Raw genomic sequence first — 26,800 nt, 5'->3', positions numbered from 1 at the left:
TTCAGTCCTCAGGGTGACGCTCTATCCACTGAGCCAAACCGGTTTCGGTTCACCGTAGGTATTTTTTAAGCCACTTGTGCTTTAGTGAAGATTGTTGGGTTAAGACCAGTTAATATATTTTGTAAATAATGTTAACCAAGCCCCACTTAAAATTACAATATGCTACTGCTAAGATTAAATGAATGTGAGCAATTCTATCAACTTTTCCATATTGAGAAGATCTAAACTCTTGGAATACCTTACATGCCAGAAATAACACAACACATACTAAACTTTGTGAGTTACAGATAAAACATTAAGAAAAAAATTGTAACACTAAAAATGTATATTATTAATAGAAAGTAAGAAAAAGCTCAAGTCAATAACATTAGTTTCTACTTTAAGAATTTTTTTTTTTTATTAGAGCACACTGAACCAAAGGAAAACAAAAAAAAAAAGGTGATCAAGATTAGAGTGGAAATCAATGTACTAAAAGAGAAAACAATGGAGATAAAAAATAGAACAGTTTTCAAAGATCTATAAAACTGACAAATTCCTAGCCAGAGGAAAAAGAGAGAAGAAATAAATTACAAATAACCAAAATAAGAAATATAAAAAATAAGTACAAATAACCAAAATAAGAAATATAAAAAATAAGGGAATGTTATAAAAACGTACACCAATAAATTTTATGTCTTTGACAATCAGTAGATAAAGCACAAATTTCTTGAAAGACACAAACTACCAAAGCACATTCAAGAAGTCGATTACATGACTAGCTCTACATCTATTAAATAAACGTCATTTTTACTTAGAAACTGTCCTACAAAGGAAGCTCAACAGCCAAAGGGTTTCACTGGTGAATTTTAATATTTGTTTAAGGAAAAAATATCAATTTTATGCAAACTTCCAGAAAATTGAGGAGAAAGTTATGTCCCAACTCACTCTCTCAGGTCAGAATTACTCTGATACCAAAACCAGGCATAGATATAACTACAACAAATCTCCACATTAAGTTAGAAATGGCTCTCCCTCCCAGAGCATGCCCTTCCCCCAGCACCCCAGGCATGTTACCATTACCTTCCTCACTCCCAAACTCCAAGAGTCCTGCCTTTACTTCCATAATTCATCTCCTAAGCCCATTTCTTCTAGAAATTACATTTTTCTACCTCTGCGATTTACCAAATAAATGTTCTCTTACAGTTTGGGTCTTGGCTCTGAATTCTTTCCTAGTCAGAACTCAAGAACCAAGGTTTCTGAACCCAGGTTTGGTCTGACCCCTGGTCGCTCTGCATAATGGTGTCTCTACTTGGAATGTTCTTAGAGTGACTCAGATGGTTTCATCACTGTTGTATTTTAGCTCCAGGCCCAGATAACCAACAAAACCAGCCACTGCTGACCTTAGGACCAGCTACTTTGAATAATTAATTACCTCATGACCTGGTGGCAGCTAACCAATCAGTGGAGACCACAACCCTGTAAGGACACACCTGGAAAGCTACTGAATAGTCTATTAAGACCTTCCTTTGGAACTTCCTATAAAATCTCCACCCTTAAAACCTTTAGAAGGAGGACCCAGTGAGCTCTTAACTCCTTTCCTTCACCTTCCCCCGGGCTGTTACCATTAGCTTCCTCCCTTCCAAGCGCCAAGGGCCCTTCTTTTACCTCCATAACTCATTTTCTAAGCCCATTTCTTCTAGAAATTACTTTTTTTTAACTCCTGTGATTTACCAAAAAAAAGTCCTCTTAAAAAAAAAAAGTTAAAAGAAAAGCAAATAAAACCCATTTTAAGTAGAAGAATCACCATAAATGCAAAATTAAAGAAATAGAAAACTGAGAGAACCTTAGATGATTCTTGGAAATGATTGATAAAACTAATAAACCTCTAGCTGGAATGATCAAAGAAAACAGAAAGAGAGAAAATACAAATCACTAATATCAGGTGGGAAAAGGACTTCACTACAGATCCCATAGACACTTAAGAATAAGTACACATCCATCCATCCATCTATCTATCTATCTATCTATCTATCTATCTATCTATCTATCTAAAACCCTATATGCAAATAGATCAAATGGCAGAACCAGTGGCTATGACATGCACATGCACTGACCACTAGGGGGCACACATGGAACATGGCGAGCATTGGCTGTGGGGGTATGGTGGAACAGATGGGTGGGACACCAGATCAAGGTGGGGCGCCAATTGCTGTCATCAGGGCAAACCTCTGGTGGTTACTGAAAATTCTTTGCTCCCAAGCGCCACGCCACAGTCCCACCTGGAGCTTGCACCTGCCTGCCAGCACCGGAGCCATTGCTCACACCCACTACCAGCGCCTGGCGCTGGTCCCAAACGCTCAGCACTGTTAGTGGGTGCAAACAGCCGCTGCCACTCCAATTGCCCTTGAGGGCTTCTCCACCTCCCCCTACTCCTGAGGGGCAGCAGCTGCCGCTCGTACCCGCTGAGGCACCGGCCCCACTTGCACCCGCTGTTGGCGCTGACTCCAATCGCTCTGCGCCATCAAGGGGTACAAGCAGGGTGGTGCCGTCAGTATGTGGAAGAGGCGGCAACAGGAGCGGGGCTGTGGCGGGAAGCAACAGACAGGGGTGTGGAGTATGAGCTGAGACCCACTCCTGTGCCCACTGCAGCCTTACAACCCATAGTTCCTTTCAAGGCGCATGAATTCATGCACTGGGCCTCTAATTATAAATAAATCTATGTCAATAAATTTGACTACTTAGATAAAATAAAATTACCAAAACTCACATAAGAAAAAAAATCTGAATAGTTTTATATCTAATAAAAAAATTGAATTTGTAATTTACAAACTTCCAATAAAGAACTCTACAGGTCTAGATAGTGTCACTGTTAAACTATATTAAACATTCAAGGAAGAATTAATAAATCCCAAAATCTATTTAAGTAAAGATAAGGTAGTACTTTCTTGCACCTTTTGGGAAACCAGTACTACCATGACACCAAAATCTAAGACATTATAAGAAGGAAAAAACCTATAAACACCTCCAACCCTGCCACCACCACCACCACACACAAAAAAGACAAATCATTTGAACTGACACGTCAAAAAAAAAAAAAAAAAAAAAAAAAAAAAAAAAAAAAAAAAAAAAAAAAAAAAAAAAAAAAAAAGGTTAATTCACTCATGAAAAGAAGTTCAACACCATTTGTCATTAGGGTAATAAAATTAACACAAAAAATAAATTACATGTCCAGTAAAATGGTTAAAACTAAACAGACTGACAATACCAAATGTAGGCAAGGATGGAGAATAAAAACTACCATACACTGTGGGAAATGGATGTGGGGGAAATTAGGAATGTGATACAATCACTTTTGAAAATAGTTTTCAGTTTAGTATTAATTTAACATGCAATCAACATATGACCCAGTAATTATCCATACAAAGATCTGTAAATGAATGTTTACTACAATAGTATACTTAATTCTTAATAGCTCAAATCTGGAAAATACTCAATTGTTTACCAAAAAGTGAATGGATAAGTTTTAGTATTTTCATACAACAGAAATAAAAAGTCAAAAATAAAAAGGTACAAATCACTGATATATTCAAGAACATGGAAGCATTCCAAAAGTATTGTATATGCTAAACAAAAAAGTGACCCTATGTACAAAAGAAATAAACAATGGGATTCTGTTTATATGAAATTCTAGAAATGGCAAAACTTATCTATAATTACATAAAACAAATCATCAATTGTGTGGGGCCAGTTATAGGAGTGAGGTGGACTGCAAAGGAACATGAGGGAACTTGGAGGGTGATGGAAATGTTCTAATTATTTTTCTTAAATAGATTTTTATCAATTTCAGAGCTGAAGGAAGAGAAAGAGGAGATAAAACTTCAGTGATGAGAGAGAATCATCGATTGGTTGCCACCTGGAAGGCCCCACTGAGGATGGAACCCAAATCCCAGGTAGGTACCCCAACCAGAATCAAACTGGGACCTCCTGGTTCATAAGTCTATGTCAACCACTGAGTCACACAAGCTAGGCTAATTCTTGATTAGGCTGGTGGTTACAAAGGTGCATACATCTATCAAAACTCAAACTGTATATTAAATATATGTGCAGATTTTTATGTAAAAGTTGATTTAGAAAGTAAAAGACTGGCCCTAGCTAGTCTTACTCAGTGGAGAGAGCATCAGTCTGTGGACTGAATGGTCCTGGGTTCAATTCCGTCAAGGGCACAGGCCGGATTGCAGGTTCAGTCCCCGGTGAGGGGCTTGTAGAAGGCAGCCAATCAGTGATTCTCTCTCATCATTGATGTTTCTATCTCTCTCCCTCTCCTTTTCTCTCTGAAATCAATTAATCAGTATCCTAATATAAAAATAAAAAAAAAATCAGAGTCCGTAACGACTGAAGGCTCCATCAAACACCGGAAGTTAGTCCTGTAGTCAGTGCTGGACTGCTGTGGCAAACCAGCACTGACTGCCGCCTCTGCAGGTGCAGTGATCCAGCAAGACTACTGATGCGGCTACAGAGCAGGCCCAGAGAGAGGGGCAGGGTCTGATTCACAGCCTCTGTGGCAGCTGTTGATCAGCCCTTGCTTCTTTCTTTCCTGGCTTCATCAGCAGCTGCGCCTCTTGTTCTCCACGAGGGCTGCTGATAAGCCCCTTGTGTCTCTGATCAGGCCCGGAGATAGGACCGGAGACGCTGACTGGCATAGAAGCTGACTAATCAGAACCAAATCTGGGTGAACTCTGAGGGGCCAATGGTTGCATAGGAGGCGGAGCTTTTGATGCTGATTGGCATAGAAACCGATAAATCAGAACCTAATTGGGTAAACTGCAAAGTCAGATCCTAAAATGGGGGCTGAGGAGGGATTTTAAGAGCAACAGCTTTTTGGTATAAGGCAATGGTCGGGAAACTTGTTAGTCAACAGAGCTGCAGTTTACCAACCACTAGTATAAGGTGTAAGAAAGCAGTTCAAATTTTATTTATTTTATTATTTTTTTTTTTTAGCAGTTCAATTTTTTAATGACCAGTTTGGCAGTATAGTGCATACGACTGGCTATCTATCAGTCCAGATATAGGGATTATGTATTTTGTCTGCCAAGAGCATCTCCTCTTGCTGAAAAAGGCTCCCCCACACCACCATTTAAACAATCCTATACTATATAATTTATCTATACTAATAAAAGAGTAATATGCTAATTAGACCACGTTGATCAGCCATCTTCTGGATGTCGGACTTCCTTCCAGGCAAAGCAAAGATGGTGGGGGCCGAGGCAGAGAAGTTAGGGGTGATCAGGCCAGCAGTTAGGGGTGATCAGGCCAGCAGGGGAGGGCATTTGAGTAGTGAGATCAGGTCAGCAGGGGAGGGCTATTGGGGGCAAGATCAGGCCAGTAGAGGAGGCAGTTAGGGGTGAGCAGGCAGGCAGAGAGAGGTTAGGGGCAATCAGGCAGGCAGAGACAGTTAGGTGTAATCAGGCAGGCAGGTGAGCAGTTAGGAGCTAGCGGTCAGACATCGGACATCCCCCAAGGGGTCCCCAATTGGAGAGGGTGAGGGCTGGGCTGGGGGAACACCCTCACACACATGAATTTCATGCATCGGGCCCCACTAGTGTGTGTGTGTGTCTGTCTCTTCATTCATATATATATATATAGTGACCAGACATCCCACTTTTAGCGGGACAGTCATGCTTTTTAACAATTTGTCCCGTGGCATTTTAAAAAAGTCCCGATTTTTGAAAAGACTCTTCAGGACTTTTTTAAAACACCGCGGGACAAATTGTTAAAAAGCGTGACTGTCCCGCTTTTGATCACCTTAATATATTAAAAAAAAAAAAAAAAAAAAAAAATATAATATATATATATATATATATATATATATATATATATATATATAACTAATTAAAAAAAAAAAAAGGAAAAAGAGTGCCCTGATTCTAGCCAGTTTGGCTCAGTGGATAGAGCAGCAGCCTGCAGACCAAATAGTCCCAGGTTTAATTACAGTCCAGAGCACATATCATGGTTGTAGGCTCCAACCAATCGATATGTTTCTCTCACATTGATGTTTCCCTCCAATCTTTCCCTCTCCCACTCTCTTTAAAAGATCAATGGAAAAATATCCTTAGGTGAGGATTAACAACAACAAAAAAAGAGTGCCAGGTCTGCTCAGTGGTTAGAATGTCAGCCCTCAGATCGAAGGATTGTGGGTTGGATTCCCAGTCAAGACTCCCTAGACCACATGTGTCAAACACAAGGCCCGCGGGCCAAATCCGTCCCGCCAGGCCTTGCAATGTGGCCCGCACCGCGCTGTCATCACTGCACTCCGCTGCGTTTCCATCACAATGACAGTTTATGACTGTTCAGTAAACCATTTGGCCCGCGATTTAGGCTGGATTTTAGATTTTGGCCCCTTCTCTGATTGAGTTCAACACCCCTACCCTAGACCCAGGAGGGGCATGTGTGGGAAGAAACCAATCTTTGTGTCTTTTTCATATCAATGTTTCTCTCTCCCTCCCTCTCTTCCTTCCTTTACACTCTCTCTAGAAATCAATGAAAAAATATCCTCGAGTGAAGATTTTTTTAAAAGTAAAAGAGTGGTACGGCGCATATACTGGTATGGGAAGAAAGTTATATCTCTAACATAACATCATCCACAAAAATAAACTTGGCTAAATATAAACATAGAAAACAAAATTGCAATCACACGAAAAGAAAAATAATAGGATATATTTATAATTTTAGGGAATGAATAGTGTTCTTTAAAAAGATATTAAAAAGCAAAAGCTATAAGAAGGAGAAAGATATATTGGTATTTACTCATCAAAATTAAAACTTCAAGACCATAAAACTTAAATGGGCTATGGGAAATATATCTGCAACATGCGGTAAAAGGAAATATTAGATTCCATAATTCAAACAAACAAACAAAAAAACATTAAAAAATACTCCTAACACTCAGAGGTGAAAGATGCAATCCTAAGGGTAGAGGATGTGGGTAAATTCATCTATATAGAAATCAAATGGATGGCAAATTTGTAAAGATGAACTTCACTAGCCATTTGGAAATGGAATGCCACTTTTCACTCAAAAGATTAGTGGTCAAAATAACAAATGGGTGTGCATATGAGGAAAAATAGGGAACACAAGTGGGAGCACTGACTGATACATTCACTTCAGAGGGAATTTGAGAGTATATATTAGGCGTATACTTTCAATACTCAGTAATTCTACTTCTTGCTTTTTCCCAAAAGAAACTTGCATGCACACTAGAAGGCATGAACAAAGATATCCACTATAGCAATGTTTATAGAAATGAAAACTTGCCAACTTAAATAGCAAAGGGAAATGGCTAAATAATAATATACATTTATAGTATGGATGCATTTTTAAAAAGTGAAATAGCGCTATATATAACATTATCTATTCATAATTTATAGATAATACATATGTATAACAAGGAAAAGACCTATTTCTGAGTGATCAAAAATACAAAGAAATAATTCTGTAAAGAAATAATGAGAAAATGCTTATGATTACATAATATGCATATAAATGCATATGAAAAGTATTACAAATGGCTGGGACCGGTTTGGCTCAGTGGATAGAGCGTCGGCCTGGGAACTGAAAGGTCCCAGGTTCGATTCCGGTCAAGGGCATGTACCTTGGTTGCGGGCGCATCCCCAGTAGGGGGTGTGCAAGAGGCAGCTGATTGATGACACTCTCTCATCGATGTTTCTAACTCTCTATCCCTCTCTCTTCCTCTCTGTGAAAAATCAATAAAATATATTTTAAAAAAAAGAAAAAAAAAGTATTACAAATGTATGTATGAAAGGAGCTCGTATGAGATGGAGGAGGCAAAACTGAGGAAGGCTACTATTAGAAGTCCTAATCAAACTACATAGAAGAATGTATTCTTGTATAATTTGTATAAGTTAATGTTTAAAAAATTCTGCTGATTTTAGTTGAGCTTGGAATTTTTGTCTGAGGTATCTTTTTCCATATAACATAAATATGGTTTCTATGTCATATGGAAAGGAGTTTCTCAGACAATAGTTTAAGAAGACCTTACCACCTGTAGCCTAGAAACCAAAGGCGTTTGCCAACGAACTTAAAAGTCTCTTCCTCATATTGCCTTGAAAGCTTTTCAAGTATCTCTCCATTTAAATCCCTCTTGATTCAACTATCTGGTTTTATTTTTCATAGCAGTTATCACTAGCTGAACTTATCTGTTTATTCTCGTTTATTGTCTGACTCCCACTAGAATGGGAATGGCAAGACAATTTTGAATTCATATAATTTTAGTCAAGCCATTAAGAGTTTTCTTACAGTATCAAAGATACATTTTATTTACTTACCTTAGTTGGAAAAGGAAATTTGGAAGGTTCTGTTTTGCATGGTGTATGAATAGCCGTTAGAGGGGGAGGCCATGAATGCGTCATCTCCTGAAATGTAATTATTACAGTTTGTTTTCAACCAGGTCAAGGATAAAAATTACACAGCTAAAAACCAGATTTGTATTATAAATGCTGGTTTCATGATTGTTCCTCTAAAGGTATACATATTTAATCGATAAATATTAATTAAGCACAACTGTGTGCAAGGCACTTTTGGGTAGGTAATAGGAAAATAAATAATATACACTCTCTGGTGTCAAAGAGCTGGGAATTAGAATGATATAACCTTGTGAACAGTTACAGAAATTAGTCCTGTAGTCAAATACAAGGCACATAGTAAAATGCTACTGAGGAAGAGGTTGCTGTGGGAGTGAGAGGAGAGAGATAATAATAATAAAAGTAGCTAACGCTGTGTGCCTGTAATGAGCCAGACATTATGCTAAGTGTTTTACATGTCTATTACTCATATAGTGTTCACAATCACATTATGAGGTAGATAGCATTATTATCCTAAGTCTATGTAGGATGAAAATGAAGCACAGAGATTAAGTTATTTATGCAAGATCACACATTTAGTAAGTAATGAACACAGAATTTCATCCTAGGATGTCTGGCCACAGAGGTTATTCACTGATAGGAAATATTAGTCAGGAAAATCAGAAAACAGATATCAAAAGCACATGAGCAAGAAGACAAACAAGCACAGCCATAAGTCTGATTTTATTCAATACCTGCTGTCTAATCATATGCCAAGTATGTCCAAGTGGAGGTTTGGATAAGATCACAATGTGCATATTAGGGAACCAGGGGAGAGAGAGATATTAAACATGGAATAAGGAGGGAGTGTTTTATTCTGGCATTTAGCTCAAAGTAAACCATTATACAGAGAAAAATACAATAAAGGTAGCATAAGCTTTAAGAATTTATCTTATAGCTTATACCCATATAGTTAAGATACATGTTCAAGCAGCTCACACTAAAAAAATGGAAGCAACCTAAATGTCCAATAACACAGGAATAATTAAATAAATAACCAGACATCCATACGATGGAACACCAAGCAGACAGTAAAATGAGAAATTTAAATACTGACATGAAATGATGTCCACAGATTATTACTAAGTAACAAACAAAAATCACAGTGTCTATGTTCTAGTAAATGTTTATATATGAAAAAAAAAAAAAATCTCTGGAAGATAGTTAACAATAGCTACCTTTGGGCAACAGAATGGCAGAAGGGACAAAAGACAAGGGAATTTGATACAGTCTTTACTACCCTGTTTCCCAAAAAATAAGACAGTGTCTTATATTAATTTTTTCTCCAAAAGTTGCGCTAGGTCTTATTTTCAGGGGATGTCTTATCTTTTCACGCGCTAGGTCCTATTTTCGGAGGATGTCTTATTTTCGGGGAAACACAGTACTTGAACCTCTAGAATCACTCACTACCTGCACTGTAATTGCTCTTCACCTTCTTACAATGCTTTATTTTTTAATGACATTTCACTTACTGAAATAATATAATTGATTTCTTATATCCTGCTCTAAAATGTCAGCTCAAAGGCAACAGTATCATTATCATCACCACTGCATACCCAATATTTGATACACAGTAAGTGTTAAATTAGTAAGACTTGAATTAATAAATCCTTTTTTATAGTAAATACATACTGCTTTTACATTACATTTTTTTCCCCTTTAAATTTGTTCCTAGAAACAGTATGACTACAAATATCAAGAAAACATGAAGGGAATTCAGACCTGAAGTTCCTTGCCCACTGCACATAGGGAAGGGGAAAGAAAACAGAAAATCATATACCCCAGGTTTATAGTATTGGTATTTTACACTTCAAATACCAAAATACCCTCAAAAGAAAATCCATCATCAAATGATTGAGCACTTATTACACCCAAGGCCATATGCCACCTTGTATATATAAAATGCAAAATAAATTGTCAGTAATATGAAAGGTATAATTAAGTACAAAAAAATATAAGATTTCTTCTAGGTATTAGAATGCCATATATTTTTGAGGATTTGGGGAAGAGAGATATGCTCCCTTAGATTTTTTTATATACATGGCAACTGAAAAATTAATGCTATATGAAAATCAAAGGAAAAAGCTTATCACTGTGGTTTCTGTTGATATGATAAAGGGGGAAGAGAATTTCATTAGAATTCTAATAAAAAATAAAATCTATATATAACTTGAGAGGAAGGAGAGACACACTCCATGCAAGTTTTCTTTAAAAAAGGTAAAAGGGCCGAAACTGGTTTGGCTCAATGGATAGAGCGTCGGCTTGGGGACTGAAAGGTCCTGGGCATGTACGTTGGTTGCGGGCATATCCCCAGTAGGGGGTGTGCAAGAGGCAGCTGATCGATGACTCTCTCTCATCGATGTTTCTAACTTTCTATCTCTCTCCCTTCCTCTCTGTACAAAATTAATAAAATATATTTTTTTTTAAAAAAAGGTAAAAGGAAGAGAACATGTATGGCTTAGGGAAACCAGTATGGTTAATCTGTAGTGGGAGAGATTAGGACTGGCCTATGGAAGATCTGGAATGTTAAATTTGGGCACTATTCTTTGTAGGGGCCTTAAGAGAGCCATTGAAAATTTTTAGGAAGCATATTAATTTATGAAGATAAAAGGATTGAGGCAATGAACCTGGTAGCAATACAGAAGACAGATGAGCAGGGAGACTGAAGACAAGAAAGGCAGAGTGAGAACTGTACATTGCAATTATTGAAGCTCAAGGTAGCAGAAATGGAAATAAAGGAAATAAATATTTTCAAGGAATTTCAAAGTCTACCTGTAGTCTGTGATTAAATAGAACATGTGAGAAAGAAATGAGAGGTAATTAGGATGCTACACTTATAAGAATGGGAAAATGGTAGTACTATTAATGCAAGGAAACCTGATAAATTTAGACATTTTAGTCTGAAAAAGCAGGGAGAAATCCAAATGGAGACACAGGTAAAAAAAAAAAATAAAAAAAAATAAAAAAATAAAATAAAATAAAATAAAAATTAAGAAACATAAACCAAAACCTAAAGGAGACCAAGGCAGACGAGAAAGACTGAATAGATATCTAATAGATAAAGCAAAATAAATAAATAAATAAATAAATAAATGGAGACAATGGCAACTAACCGAGCAAAAACAGGAGGAGAGGCTAGAAAATATACCCATATTAAAAAGGTAAGAGAGGACACAGGGTTCCCCAAAGGCAGAGAATAAGAGACAAGAAAATTGTATGGGAAATAAAAACAATGAAGCATAACAACAGCCAAGGAAGAAAAAAATAAAAATCCTTTAAAAGAGCTGAAAGAGCAGAGAACTCAAATGAAGTCCCCAAGGACATCACAGAACAGATTCAGCAAAATGGTAGAGATAAAGGAGAGATTATACTGGACTAAAGGAAAGAAAAAAGGAATAAAGTAAAAGTGACCAATGCAAATAATCTTTCAAAAGTATCCATATTGAAATGCTAATAGAATAAAAATTTAGGTGCTTTTATAAAAAGTACAAGTAATATGTTTCTGACAGTTTTTCTCTATTGAGTCAAAAGCAGTTATTTGGTCACTCATACATATGAGTGACCAAATAACTTCATATTTTTCAAAAGCTTTAAAATATCTTTCTTATGCCGAAACCGGTTTGGCTCAGTGGTAGAGCGTCGGTCTGCGGACTGAAAGGTCCCAGGTTCGATTCCGGTCAAGGGCATGTACATTGGTTGCGGGCACATCCCCGATAGGGGGTGCGCAAGAGGCAGCTGGTTGATGTTTCTCTATCATCAACGTTTCTAGCTCTCTATCCTTCTCCCTTCCTCTCTGTAAAAAAATCAATAAAATATATTTAAAAAAAAAAAAAATATATATATATATATCTTTCTTATATTCAGATTAAAAATAATTTTAAGTGAAATTATTCAGGTGAGCAGCTTGTCAAAAAAATTCAAATATTTATATACAAAATATACCATGATACTGAGATACATCACTGGACTTCCTCTTTTTCTTTTCTCAATGGAGGAATCTACTTTTTGGTCATATGTCACTTTTAAACATTCCATTAAACACTCAAAATATGCAGTATTCAGAGGAGGTCTTTCAATGTAGGATTTGATCAGTGTGTACAGATGAATTACAAAGCAAGCTATTTTCAATATGATGGTTTGACTGATAACTATCGAGTTTTTTTAGCACTTCAAATAACTAACAGATAAACCAGAAAACGTATAGTTATATTTAGTTCCTTCCTCTTTTTAAGGCCAACAGTTAAGACTGAAATTTGTTTTACTTAAAAACAAAAACCGCTCTTTGAGGCCAAATAGTAAACAAACCAAGTGATTTAGAACCTAAGTATGAATATAAGCATAATAAATAGGGTCAATTATTTTTTATGGACATAATCAAGTTACACATGTGAACAATCTGTTGCTTCAGATCCTTTGTGAAATAGAGGGATAAATAGGGTAAGTGAGTGGCAGAGCAACTTACTTTAAGAATTTCATCCACACAGCTCACATCACCAGAAGCAGATGCCTTAGGAAAGAAGAAAAGAAACAGACATTAGATTTGAAATCACTTATTATTAGAATTTTATCATTGGTTGTACAAATTCAATAACATTATTAGAAACAAAACTTAAAGAAGTACTTATGCTCCCACTATTCCACATCAGAGTACTTATTAGAATACTTGGACTACTTTTCTTAAATACAAACTTCTCAAAAACTAAAAATATCTTAATCACCAGACAGTACATGACTTTAAAAAAACTGTAGTTTTCAAAAGCTTTAGAATTTCTTTCTCATACTTAGGTTAGAAATTATTTTTAAATGTAATTTTTCAGATGAACAATTTGCCAAAATTTTTTAAAATTCTAAGAATCATATTGTTTGAAGAAAGAACAAATTACCACTTTTTTCTGTCCAGAGGAGTAATTAGATGACAAATGCCAAGAACAATAAGTTTTTCAAGGCCACAGGAAAATTTTTTAAATGTTCTCAAAATATGTTTAAATGTTCTCTAAACCTGACCTCCACCCCACTGTTTTAAGCTATGAGCTGTGATTTTCAGCTACTAACATTATCTTTAATTATTTTATTTTATTTTTTATCCTCACCTGAGGATATGTTCATTGATTTGAGGGTTAGAGCAAGAGAGAGATAGGTGAGAAAAGAGGAAGAGGTGGAAAAAGAGACAGAGAGAGAGAAACATCAATGTGAGAGAGATGTGTGTGCCCTGACCAGGAATTGGAACCCACAAACTTTTAGTGTATGGGAAAATGCTCCAACTAACCAGGCCACCTAGCCAGTAGGAAATCTAAGATTTTCACAGATCATACTTTTATTCTATAACCAACTCATCATTTTAATGTTTGAAACAACGAATATTTTCTCTACTGCATAAGAGGGCGAAACTAAAAATTCTATGGATCCATTTGGAAGTCAATCACAAGTCTTCCTTTAAACTTTTACATTCCTTACTATTACTACAAAGGGACAGTTCAAGATCAACCATAGTTTCATGGTAAACTGCTCCACATAGTCACAATGTTAAAAAAAAGTTCTAAATGTGTGACTTACATCCAGTGGTTGAGAAGGTATTTTCAGCTTGGTGAGATGTGCTTTGCTGCTAGATTTCAATTCAGCCATGCTGTTGCCATGGGATTGACTGCTGTAGTGCTCAGAGGACAGCTTTGGTTCCATGGACTCCTGTCCGTCCATAGGTCGTACATAGGCAGTGGGTTTCTGTAACATTGAACTGGACTTTGACATCAATGAAGGTGGGAAAGACTGATTTGAGTGCTGCCCACTTGAAAAAGATACACGGGAAGGAGAATCCCAATTTGCATCAGGGTCCCGAGGTGATTTGGAACGCTGATGTTCCTTGTTATGGTGATCATTCCCGTGAGACCTGGAATGACTGGAGCTTAATGATGAGACAGCCTGGGGTTTTCCAGGGCTGGAAGAGCGTGATTTGGAGTGTTCTGATCCATGCTGGCCTTTTTTCCGGCTACTGCTCCCACTACTGCTATATGAATCACGGTCATGCCTCTGGCTACTACTATTAGTGCCACCACTGCCACCTGCACTGGTCCGCTGGTTACTGTGTCCACTCTGTAAGCCTGAGGACCGTTTCTGAGACTGAGAAGTGCTGGGTGCAGGTCCTACAGGAGTCCATTTGCTACTCTGATGAGAGCTTCCATGTCTCTGTTCAAAGAAATTTGGGTTAGATTTTTCATCTGCTGTCGTTGGTACTGCAGGCTTGGGAAGTGCAACAAGCTTTGGTATAGATCTGTCTCCTATGAAATCCTTCATTTCATCGTAGTTTCCAAGCATACTCTGAATACGACTTGATAGCTTATCTTCTTTACTAGTCTACAAAGAAATGTAAAATATAATTATATAATTAGCATAACTTGAAATAAGAGATGCCTCTAAAGTGACTTTCCAAACTTCAAATAGAAAGGGTCTTTCCTATCTTCAGGTTAACAACTCAAAGCAAACTACAAATATATAATTTTTTCTAGTGAAAACAATGCACTGAAACTGAAACACATTCATGCTAAAACACAAATATTCTATAGGACACTGAGAAATATATATATAATAAATTCCAGGAGGAGAAAAATATAAATTTCACCAATAAATATATTGACACAATACTGAAAATCTTTTCAAGAACAGGAAAAATAATCTGCCTTTATGTAATTAAGTTCCAGGTCATCAGATTATTCATACACAGTCTAGGAAAACATTATATTCCTAATAATTCAAAAATTTAGTGAAACAAGTTCTAGCCAACTACTGTTTTTTAAATTTTAATTCCTCTGTTACTTTGACTCATCAAATTAAGAAAAGTCCCAGTAACAAATTAAGCATAGACAATCCATTGGTAAAAGTTTTAAATTCTCCCCAATAAATTTAATTTAAATGAATAAATAAATAAATAAGTTTTAAATCCTAACTACAAATTCTGACCAATAAATACTCCGCTATTTGAAGTCAATAGTACATACTTTAAACTTAAAGAATTATTCTTGGATAATAAGGAAGTCGAAGATGTATCCAAGCTTTAGGACTCTTTCACGTTCATACACATAGAAGAAAGTCTACCAATTACATTAAAAAAGGAAATCAAGACTGAGTCACTACTATTTTATTTTGTGGTTGCATGAATCAGTAAGGACTTTAAATAATTTGAAAATCAGTATGATCCCTACTAAGAAAGCTAACTATACAGCAACTTATAGACAATATCAAGATTAGAAATAAAATCCAATTCATTACAGAGTGATTACAAAATAAATGGCATATGATTTTAATCAATAATCCCAAATCTCAAGTTTTGTGTTATATTCATATAAATCATGTCAGTTTAACTGCCTTTATTAGGAAATCCTTAAAAGCTCTGAATGCATGGCTTTTATAGATCTCATATAATATCCATAAACATTAAATGTTCTAAGGATAAATCCAGGATATGCTCTTACATTTATTTTTATTTTTTGCTGTTACATTTATATTTCATCAGAAAAAAAAGTCTAACAACTTCTCAATCTCATACTATGGTAATAATGGTCATTGCTGCTGCTATACATTGTATTATAGCTATTATACAAAATATGTCTTTAAAATGTAAAAATACTTCAAATAAAACCCAAAGCCAAATCAAATATTAGACACCTTTGTGGCCACTATAGCTACATTAGTCATCAGAAGTGGTACCATTCAGTGTTTTATGTCATCCCAAATCAAGCACAATGGTAGTTATAAAAATAGCAGTTGGTTCCATTTATTGAACAACTCTGACAATATGCTTTACTCTAAATCTGATATGGTTAATTAAGCATTAAATACATTAGAAAGAAAATCAGAGAATTTAGTATGTGACAATAGCAAAAGAAACAGATTGATACTGAAAATACATTTATTCAAACAAACTATTAAGTCACTGAAACCTAGTTAACCAAGCAACTGAATAGGCAGAAAGAATCTATGAAATATATTCATTTTGTCTGAGGTTATACCCAAAGAACCTAGAAAACAGCAGACAATGAAGATTGATTCACAAAATTTTAACTTAATTTAAGGCTTAAAAAGGTGAAATACCTGCCCAAAGTTAGTAGTAGAGACAGAAATACAGACATGAATGTTTGAGCTAATCCAGATCACATTTTCAAAATTATAGGATAGCAATTGGGAGGGAGATGGGCAATGACAATGACTGCTGGGCCCTAGTAATACCCTATTTCTTGATCTAGATACTGATTATTATCAGGGTGTTCATGCTGTGAAAAATTCTTTTAGCTATAACATAATTTGTATACTTATTTTTACACGTTATACTCCAATAAAAGCACCTCAAAAAAATAAATTCCACTCAGAGGAAATGGTATACATGATAACTCTTATCTAATATAAAAATTCAAGCTTATAAACATTTTAAAAATAAAAACATCATAGTATTGCCCTAGCCAGTTTGGCTCAGTGAATAGAGCATCAGCCTGCGGTCTGAAGGTCCCAGGTTCGATTCTGGTCAAAAACAAGGTTGTGGGCTCAGTCCCAGTGGGGGGCATGCAGGAGGCAGCCAATCAATGATTCTCTCATCATTGATATTTCTCTCTCTCTCCCTCTCTCTCCCTCTCCCTTCCTCTCTGATTAAAAAATAATAATGATAAAAATTTTTAAATGTCATATTGGGGGGAAAACATTCAGAAAAGGACAACTTACAACTTTGTATGGCTCAGCAAAGAGAGGAGAGCTAGGTGGGAAGGCGTCTTCACCCTGCTGAATTTCCTGATTCCGCCTTTCCCGTTCTTTCATACGCAGCACATTCCGGTCTTCACGGTTCATGTTGCTATGGGGAAAAAACACAACCTTTATATCACACAAAAGAAAAGGAAAAATTAGATGTTCTCTACTGATTTTGTCAGTTTAATGCTTCAAATGGAGATTCCCTTTCACCTTCCAAATAATAACAGGCATTAGTGCTGAAGTTGGGTTTTGGCAATGATTTTATCAATTAATACCACCCCATTGAAATACTTAACCTTATCAACTTTTAAAGTATTCTGCTATCTAAAAGCCAGCTAAAACTTATACATTCAGAGAGAAGGTAGTACTTAAACCCAAATCCTTAATATTTCTGATGGCTTCCTCTTCAGAACTCTTAACTATTCTCTGTTATTAGAGGCATACAACCCACTCCCACCTACCGCCCCTTCTCCCCAAGGTCCAGTGCTTGTCTCTACTTTGCATCTACCTTATCTTGATTTCTTTTTGTCCCAAACACAGCTTCCTTGGTGTCCATCCTTATGGCAGTTTGACCTCAGCTTTGCTGTTGCTCTAGATTCCCTAAAAAACGACATTTCTGCTCTAAATACATTAATATTTCAATTAACACCTCAATAAATGGCAAAACCGAGGCTTTCAGCAATATAATCTAAAATTACTTGGGTTAGTAACAGTAGTTGAAATTGTGATGGAAAAGAAAAAGACTTAGGGTGAAGGGAAAAATGAGAGTGTCTTTTCTATAATCATGAAAGTACGGTGTCTTTTCACTAAGAATAAACTAAGAAAAATAGTTGATTTACAGCAGTAGGGATTACGGTTACATAGATAATGAAAAAGGTTTTCAAACCCTGGGACAAAGAATTACCAGGAACTGTGTAACACTCTTCCTTGGAGATAGATTAAACCACCTGTCCTAGTTTTACCAATACTTATTTTTAAATTTTTATTTATTTCAGAGAGGAAGAGAGGGAGAAAAAGAAAGAAACATCAGCGATGACAGAGAATCATTGACTGGCTGTCTCCTGCACATCCCCTACAGGGGATCAAGCCCGAAACCCAGGCATGTGCAGCACTGACTGGAATAGAATCCAGGACCCTTCACTCTGCAGCCCAATGTGCTATGCACTGAGTCAAATCAGCTAGGGCTGTTATACTTTTGATTAAAAAAAAAAAAAAAGTCCTGTTGGAAGCCAAAGGCAAAAATCAAGTGATACTATGTGCAGCATTTTGAGACTTATGATTTATTAATCAAATCTAATTGGAAAATTAAAGTCTAGAAAGATTAGGGAAATTTAATTGTAAAATTAGAATGGACAGCAAAGCCAATATACTCTTGAGGACTTTTATAAGTGGTTAGAACAGTATAACATTCAGAGATAACCTTTCTAATTTGCATAATCAATACCTTACATTTAATATTTTTAAAGTATCCTAAGTGTTCCAAATGTATATTCAAGCTGTTTCTTTTTTTAATTTAAATATATTTTATTGATTTTTTACAGAGAGGAGGAGAGAAGGATAGAGAGCTAGAAACGTCGATGAGAGAGAAACATCGACCAGCTGCCTCTTGCACACCCTCTACCGGGGATGTGCCCACAACCAATGTACATGCCCTTGACCTGAATCGAACCTGGGACTTTTCAGTCCGCAGACCGACGCTCTACCACTAAGCCAAACCGGTTTCGGCTTCAAGTTGTTTCTTATTTGTACAATTTTCTAATAAACTTAGAAATGAATGTTTATTGAGTGTGTGCTTTGTTCGATCTCCCTAGTATTTAGCACCATACAGAACCCCCAAAAGTGTTTGAGTCTTCCTTTAATAAATATCATACAACATCTACACTTCAGTATTCAGAGAATAAAACCAAAGACCATATATTATCCTCCAGTTCACTTGATACAACTAATAATTGTATATCGCTAACAATCAAGTTTCAAATAGACCTCTTAACCTATGGTGCTGGAAAATATAAATTTATTTGTATCTGAGAATTTAAGGGGCATGTTAACTAATGATTTTCTTACATTTCATAAATTCAATTCCAGAAAGATCAGAGATCAGAAATTCCTTCTTTAAACTATGATTTAATTTTATGTATTTAACACTAAAATAATCATGCAAGAAATACAAAAAAACAAAACAAAACAAAACAGGTATGATTTCCATTAAAAAAATCCCTCCAATAATTACAAAAAACTATGTTTTCTTTTCTTAAAAAATAAGAGTCATCCAACCGAATATTCCCTCTTTTAACAAGAATGCCAAGAAGCTCAGAACTGCCTGGCTGGTGTGGCTCAATGGCTGAGCACTGACCTATGAACCAGGAGGTTATGGTTTGATTCCCAGTCCAGGCACATGTCCAGGTTGTTGGTTCGATTCCCAGTGTGGGGAAGGCAGGAGGCAGCCAATCAATAATTATCTCTCATCACTTTATGTTTCTAACTCGCTCTCCCTCTCTCTTAACTTTCTGAAGTCAATAAAAATACACATTAAAAAAAATAAGATCAGAACTAAATTAAGAGATTATTTAAAAAGAACTAATACCCAGTTATAGTTCTTTTCTAACTTTTTTCCTGATTTGTTTTTGCATCTAATTTATTGTCTCCATTTTTTCCTTCTGTATTTTCACATCAATATCTTTGCTTAACGTAAAATAAAGTTTTCCAAAAGCAATCATTCCAGTAATATGAGCTCTCTTAAAAGTAACATAAAATTTAAATGTATCAATTTGAAATATATCTTTGCAGTACAAAAACTATTTTATTGCATATCCCTCATGACACATGCAGCTATTGTACTAAAACAGGATTCAGTGTTTGTTTTTAAATTAGCAAATTGCTGTATCAAAACAAAACTTATGGGACTGATAGATAAAAGGATTTTGAGAAGAAAACTTGTCAGGCACAGGCATGCAGGTGGGAAGATTGCTGGATTCAGAACTGTGGAACCCCTGGAGTATTATAGGAGATTCTTAAAAGAGAATTCTCATCCTGATGGAAGAGAACTAGGTGAACTGAGAACCACAACTGTCAACATGAGTTTAATTAGTTCTGCAGATGGTTCTGCTTCAGTGAAGCTGGAAAATACTACAGAAATTTGCAGTATTTGCAGCACTACCAACAGATGTCCCTGATAAAGGTGTGCTGTTCCTAATGTGAATCTGCCACCTCTGTATTCGAGATTTCAATGTGGACCTCTTCAAGTCAAAGGTAATTCAGGTGGTTTAATTATAAGCAAGGACTATTTGATAAGCTACATGGAGAGTGGCAACCTTGCTAGTAAAAATTCTTAAACATAAAACATCTAGTAACCAAAAACCAACAAGGGCAGTCATCTCTTAACTTTTTAAATATCGTAACAAAGTAATGTAAACTCTTAACTTCAATTGAACTATAAACAGTTGAGGTCCCAATTTACTAAATGGAACAATTAAGGATACCTGACTTTTTGTTCTGGTTACATAACACTGGTGGCCCAGTGTATAAATTTATGTACATTGAAAGGAAATTAATTAGAAGAAATATTTTAATAATGCTATTTGCCCTTTCTCTATAATAGAAGTGTCAATCAAATTCACTACAACGATGACAGATTGAAACACATGCATGCGATTGGCGCCAGCAAGAGCTTTATATGTATTAGGCATGCCTTTTATAGATATAAACTTACTAAATTAGCCTGCTTTCTGATTTAGCTAAAGTTTTTCCAGCCCAGTGAAGCACCCAAACTTCTCTTTCAGGCAATTGTCAGCAACACAGCAGTAAATATCAACACAAAGCACATTATTATAGTAAATCATGCAGAGAAAACAAAAGGTAAAATATTTAACTGCAGTAGTGTCTTGACTATATTCTGTGCAGTGAGAAAACCTGAAGTCATTTTCAAGGTCCACCATTTCTTTCTTTTTTTTTTTTAATAAATCTTTATTGTTCATATTATTACAAATGTTCCTCTTCCTCCCTGCCCACCCCCATTGCTCTCCTCCACCAGGTTCCCACCCCACCCTCTGCCCTTTCCCCACCCCCAATTGTCCTCATCCATAGGTGCACAGTTTATGTTCAGAATCTTCCCACATCCCCCTCTCCCCTTTTCCTCAAGAATCATCAGTTCACTCCCCTTCCATACCTCTGATTCTATTATATTCAACAGTTAATATTGTTCATCAGATTTTTTTTTTAATTTCCTTGGTTTTTAGATTCACTTGTTGATAGTTACGTATTTGTTGTTCATAATTTTTATCTTTATTTACTTTCTCTTCCGAAAGAACGCTCTTCAGTAATTCATATAATTCTGGTTTGGCGGTGATGAACTCCTTTAGCTTTTTTTTATTTATGAAGCTCTTTATCTGGCCTTCGATTCTGAGTGATAGCTTTGCTGGGTAGAGTATTTTTGGCTATAGGTCCTTACTATTCATCACCTTGAATATTTCTTGCCATTCCCATCTGGCCTGCATGGTTTTCGTTGAGAAGTCAGCTGACAATCGTATGGGTGCTCCTTTATAGGTAACTACCTGCTTTGCTCTTGCTGCTTTTAATATTCTCTTTTTGTCTTTTGCTCTTGGAATTTTAATTATGATGTGTCTTGGTGTGGTCTTCTTTGGATTCCTTTTGTTTGGAGTTCTGTGAGCTTCCTGGACTTGTAAGTCTAATTCTTTCACCAGGTGGGGGAAGTTTTCTGTCACTATTTCTTTCAGTATGTTTTTGATATCTTGCTCTCTCTCATCTTCTGGGACCCCCATAATTCTGATTTTGGTTCACTTGAAGTTGTCCCAGAGGTTTCTTATATCTTCAACTTTCTGGATTCTCTTGTCTTCTTGCTTCTGTGGAGGAGTGTCTTCTGGCTCTTTCTGTTCCAAATCTTTGACTTGATTCTTACGATCTTCCATACTGTTTTTAGGACTCTGAATAATATTTTTTATTTCAGACAATGTATTCTTTATTTCTTGTTGATCCCTTATTAATTCTAGTTGATCCCTTTTCATATCCTCATAGGTCTTATTGACCTTTTCTAGGAAATTCTTGAAAAATCTTATAAGCGTAGATTTTAACTCTATATCCAGTCGCTTTTTGTCCTCCATTTCTTTCGTTTGTGATTTATTTCCTCGTCTTGGCATTTTCGCAGCTCCCCTGAATTGGTAGCCTTAAAAGTCTCTGTGTTCTGCTTGGATGGGGCGGAGTTTCAGGGTGGAGCCTATAGCCTTGGCTTCTGTCAGCCCCGCCCTATGAGGTTTCTGAGTCTCAGTATTCCTCAGGGTCCTTCAGTACTCGTTGCAAGCACCTCTGAGAGAAAGGTGCCCTCGATTTTCGCCTGCTACCAAACAATCTAGGCTCTCCCCCAATGAGCCCAGAACTGGGGTTCAGTTCAGTTGGAAGTGGAGTTGGAAGTGGGGTTCAGAGCAGACTGGAGCTTTTGTCTCCTTCCCCCCAGGGCAATCCTGTGGCACAGCCAACCATCCCTTCTCTGCGCGCAATGTGCGCGCCTCCGGGACCTCCTTTCACCGCTCCCCCGGGTTTCTGCCTTACAGCTCAGCTCCCTCTGTATGAGCCTGGGTCCCTGGGGTCTGGCCTAGAACTGGGGTTCAGAGCAGTCGGAACTGGGACTCAGCACAGTCCGGAGCTTTTGTCTCCTTCCCACTAGGGCAATCTAGCAGCAGAGTCAACAGTCTGTCCTCTGCGCGCAATGTGCGCGTCTCCGGGGGCTCTGCCTTTCTCCGCTCCCGATATTCCACCTCACAGCCCCTGCTCACTCTGTATGAGCCTGGGTCCCCAGGGTCTGGCCTAGAACTGGGGTTCAGCGCTGTCGGGTCTGGGGTTCAGCACAATCCGGAGCTTTTATCTCCTTCCTGCTAGGGAACGCCAGCCAGGCACTCAGCCTTCCCCTCCTCTCCGGCTCCGTTCTCTCCGCGCGCGCAGCCTGTCTCCGAACCTTAGGCTTTTTCAGCTCCTCTGATTTTCCTTCAGGTTTTCTCTTTCCTTCTCATTGTAGAATTTCCAGTCAGTCGACTTTCCTGTAGTTCTGGGTAATGTCCATTTTGTATTTTAGTTGTATTTTATTGAAATTGTGTGCGGCTGCGGATAGGTGTTTACCTGTGCAGCCATCTTGGATTCTCCTCAGATCTTTCTCTTTTGAGATACAGACCGTATATCTAAGGACGTTGATCATGTCTTCTGAGGAATCTCAATCTTAATACATCCAAAATTGATTTCTTGGTGTTTTCCCCTGCCTCCATCAACTATTAATCCAGTGATCCTATCCTACCAAGCAACTGCTCTTGCTGAATCCTCCCTTCAACAACTCTCCATACCCAACCCATAATTACAGCCTCCAAAATATATTTTTAATTAATCTGTTCACTTCTTTCTCCACCGCCACTGTTCAAAACAAGCCATCATTTTATCTCCAACTTGGGAATGCTAAAGCCTTCTAATTAAGGCTCCTAGTTACCCTGGTCTCTCTCTACACATTTCATACTACACAGCCAATGTGATGTCTTTAAAACACAAACCAGATCATGTCATCTAACCCCTGCTTTAAATTTTTTAATAAGCTTTCCACTTGCCTTAGGATAAACTTTAAGGTCCTTAACATGGCCTACAGAGCCCTGATCTGACTTTCTACCTGATCTGATTCCTGCCTATTTCATCAGATTCAAATTATATCTTACAACTCTTCTCTCCCAATTCCCACTAGGGGCCTTTTAGGGGCTTCTTAAATTTGCGATGCTCTTTCTAGCTTTAGAAAATTGATGCATACATTCCCTTTTCCTTCAGAACACTTGATCACAATTAAGTAGATATTTATTTTTATGTTCATTAATATTTCCTCCCTCACTAGACAATGGATAGAGAATCAACCTGCAGACTGAATATGTTTATTTTGTTCAGCACTGCATATCTTTACAATAACCTAGTAGACAATCATCTGAATGAGAAAACTAATGAATTTCACAGTATGGTTGGAAAGAAGACATTATCGCACTTACTAGAAAATAATACCCAGAGATCATGGTATTATTTACCTAATATCACAAAATACTGATATTCACAATAAAAATAATCAATACTTCATATTACATTAAAATCAAACACCATGTGCAAAAATTAAGCACTGTAACATTTGCATTTAATTATTTCAGATAGGCCAGAACTAAAATATTTATTTGTCAAGCTCTACAACTCTTTTCCTTTAACTATAATTCAATTCACTTCCTCCATGAAGCTTCTCGGATAAAGCAAATCTTTATTTCCTCATCTTAGAAGCCAAAGAGTAATGCTTATCATGTAGTTAAGCAATTATTCCATTGTTCAATAAATAATTTGAAACAGTATTTGCCACACTGATTACTGATAAACTAGTATGTTCTTTTAAAAATACTAGACAATGTAAAACCTCAATTCAAGGAAAGAAATGTTTATTATATACACAAATGCTACACTTAAGGGTAAGTCTAAGAATATATGAATATTCATATTACATGTAACGAGCTGACTTCCTTTAGACAATACTTCTCTCAGTAATACTACTCTTTCCTCTTCTTGTCCTACAGTTATATACCATGTACCTATTTCAGAACCAAAACCAAATCAAATTATACTTCCTTCATTAACATTTTAAAAATGTGCAAACCAAATTTAATTAGCGTAAACTTACCTCAAAAACTGTTGCTATCAAACTCTTCAAGCATATGAACAACAAAAATCAAACCGAGAAGCCTATTTTCAACTTCAAAGATAAATAAATGCAGATAGAAAATGGTTAAAAGTAAAAATTTACAGTTCTTTTTATAGAAAAAAAATCAATCTTTTGATTCAGATTATTTTAAATATATATATTTTATTGATTTCAGAAAGGAAGGGAGAGGGAGAGACAGACAGAAACATCAATGATGTGAGAGAATCATTATTTGGCTGCCTCCTGTATGTCCCCCACTGGGGACTGAGCCCGCAACCCAGGTATGTGCCTTTTGGCCGGAATCAAACCCGGGACCTTTCAGTCTGCAGGTTGAAATCTATCCATTGAATCAAACCAGCTAGGGCTCAGATTATTTTAAAAAATACAAATATCTAAAACCCACAAAGGCATCTTACTGGAAACTTCTATAATATATGCATTGGTAATTACTTTTACAGTTTTATAAAACAGAGCTAAGAGAATCTTATGCAATAAAAAGATTTCAAGCTGTTTACACTTCAATTCTTAACTATTATTATAAAGCCTTCAGGATTTATCTGAGCCTGAAAATAACCTATAATACATACATTCAGATCCAGATTTTTACTCAAATTGGCCCCTCTACTTAGTAGTTCCTTACTTCTTCCCATTTCTAAATTTATCTATTTCAAAGCTAACCACATATACCTGCTTCCAAAAAACCCTTCATGCTTCCTCTGACTTTTTACTATGTTAATAAAAATATGTAAATATAAAATTAGGTAGGAACTCATTATGTTTATAGCTCTTACATAATAGTAAAACTAAAACAACTTTAAAATCTAAATATAAAACAAAATTTTAAGTAACATGAATGTAACAGATTGTGTTGATTTATAGAAACTAGACCAATGACATATTCAATCCTAGAAATATGTAGTCTCAAATCTGGTTCTATATTTTTAAACCACTTCTGTAACTTGACTTCAATAATACAGAAAATGCTTATAAATATGTTATACAAAATGGACTTAATAACTGTGCTTATTTGTTAGTTTGGGAAATACAACTTTATACACCAGGCCAACCACTGTGTTTCCCCGAAAATAAGACATCCTCCGAAAATAAGACCTAGCGCATGGAAAGATAATACATTCCCTGAAAATAAGACCTAGCGCAACTTTGGGAGAAAAAAATTAATATAAGACACTCTTATTTTCGGGGAAACAGGGTAGTAGTCCGTAAGTGTCCATGTTAAAGAGGTCTCACTTGCTAACTTGTTCATTTGTGGTTTCCTACCTTATCGAAATCTACATTAAATACATATAAAATATATAAACCACTGCTGAAGTTGAAAACATAACGCCCATACTGCAAAATTTTGTGTTGATTAATTATAAAGATGGGGTCCATCAGAAAGGTGAAAATATGACACCACCTACTATGCCAGAGTTTTTTCAGGTTTGTCTTGCCTATATTAATTAACATATACTATGACATGGTCCAATTTTACTAACTTTCCCTTCTGAGCCACTGCAATATTATCTGAGTACAAGGGACTATAGCTTGGCACGAACACAATAAACAAAATCTAAACACAGCAACAAACTCCCAAGGGAGTATTTCGCTATAAAGCAGTCCTTAAGAAGTTACATAAAACTCATTAATGTCTAAGTATTCCCCAGGTAAAAGAATACTACAGAAAATAGAACACTACTAAGGAGTTTAAAGTAACAAAATCAGATTTGCGGTTTCGAGAGAAAAATCATTCTGGTACAGGGTATACCGTTTCCCCGAAAATAAGACAGTTTTATATTAATTTTTGCTCCCAAAGATGCGCTAGGTCTTATTTTCAGGGGATGTCTTATTTTTCCATGAAGAAGGATACGGTACACATTTATTGTTAAATGAAAATAAAGGAAATTTATTACCTGTATACGGTACAGTAGTACAGTAGTTGTCAACACAAACCAGACAAACTGTGAAT

The 26,800-nt window shown here is 36.4% G+C and overlaps 1 protein-coding gene across 3 annotated transcripts in view; it reads right to left on the bottom strand.

The window, feature by feature from the left end:
* Positions 1-26,800, bottom strand: part of AFF4 (AF4/FMR2 family member 4) — an 83,246-nt gene that overhangs the window by 45,715 nt on the left and 10,731 nt on the right. For 2 of the 3 annotated variants that reach the window (XM_036423875.2, XM_036423873.2), the window contains exons 2-6: positions 17,632-17,723; positions 17,100-17,226; positions 13,950-14,744; positions 12,859-12,903; positions 8,322-8,408 (exon numbers count right to left, since the gene is read on the bottom strand). In XM_036423875.2, the coding sequence (XP_036279768.1) occupies positions 8,322-8,408; positions 12,859-12,903; positions 13,950-14,744; positions 17,100-17,222 (1,050 nt within the window). In that variant the 5' untranslated portion in view covers positions 17,223-17,226; positions 17,632-17,723. The remainder of the gene's footprint in view (positions 1-8,321; positions 8,409-12,858; positions 12,904-13,949; positions 14,745-17,099; positions 17,227-17,631; positions 17,724-26,800) is intronic. The other variant, XM_036423874.2, reaches the window with a different exon arrangement.

This window comes from Pipistrellus kuhlii, unplaced genomic scaffold, assembly GCF_014108245.1.
Source record: "Pipistrellus kuhlii isolate mPipKuh1 unplaced genomic scaffold, mPipKuh1.p scaffold_m20_p_8, whole genome shotgun sequence".
Taxonomy (NCBI): domain Eukaryota; kingdom Metazoa; phylum Chordata; class Mammalia; order Chiroptera; family Vespertilionidae; genus Pipistrellus; species Pipistrellus kuhlii.
The sequence above is the reverse complement of the archived record's forward strand: the minus strand, read 5'-3'. Positions and strand labels throughout refer to the sequence as shown.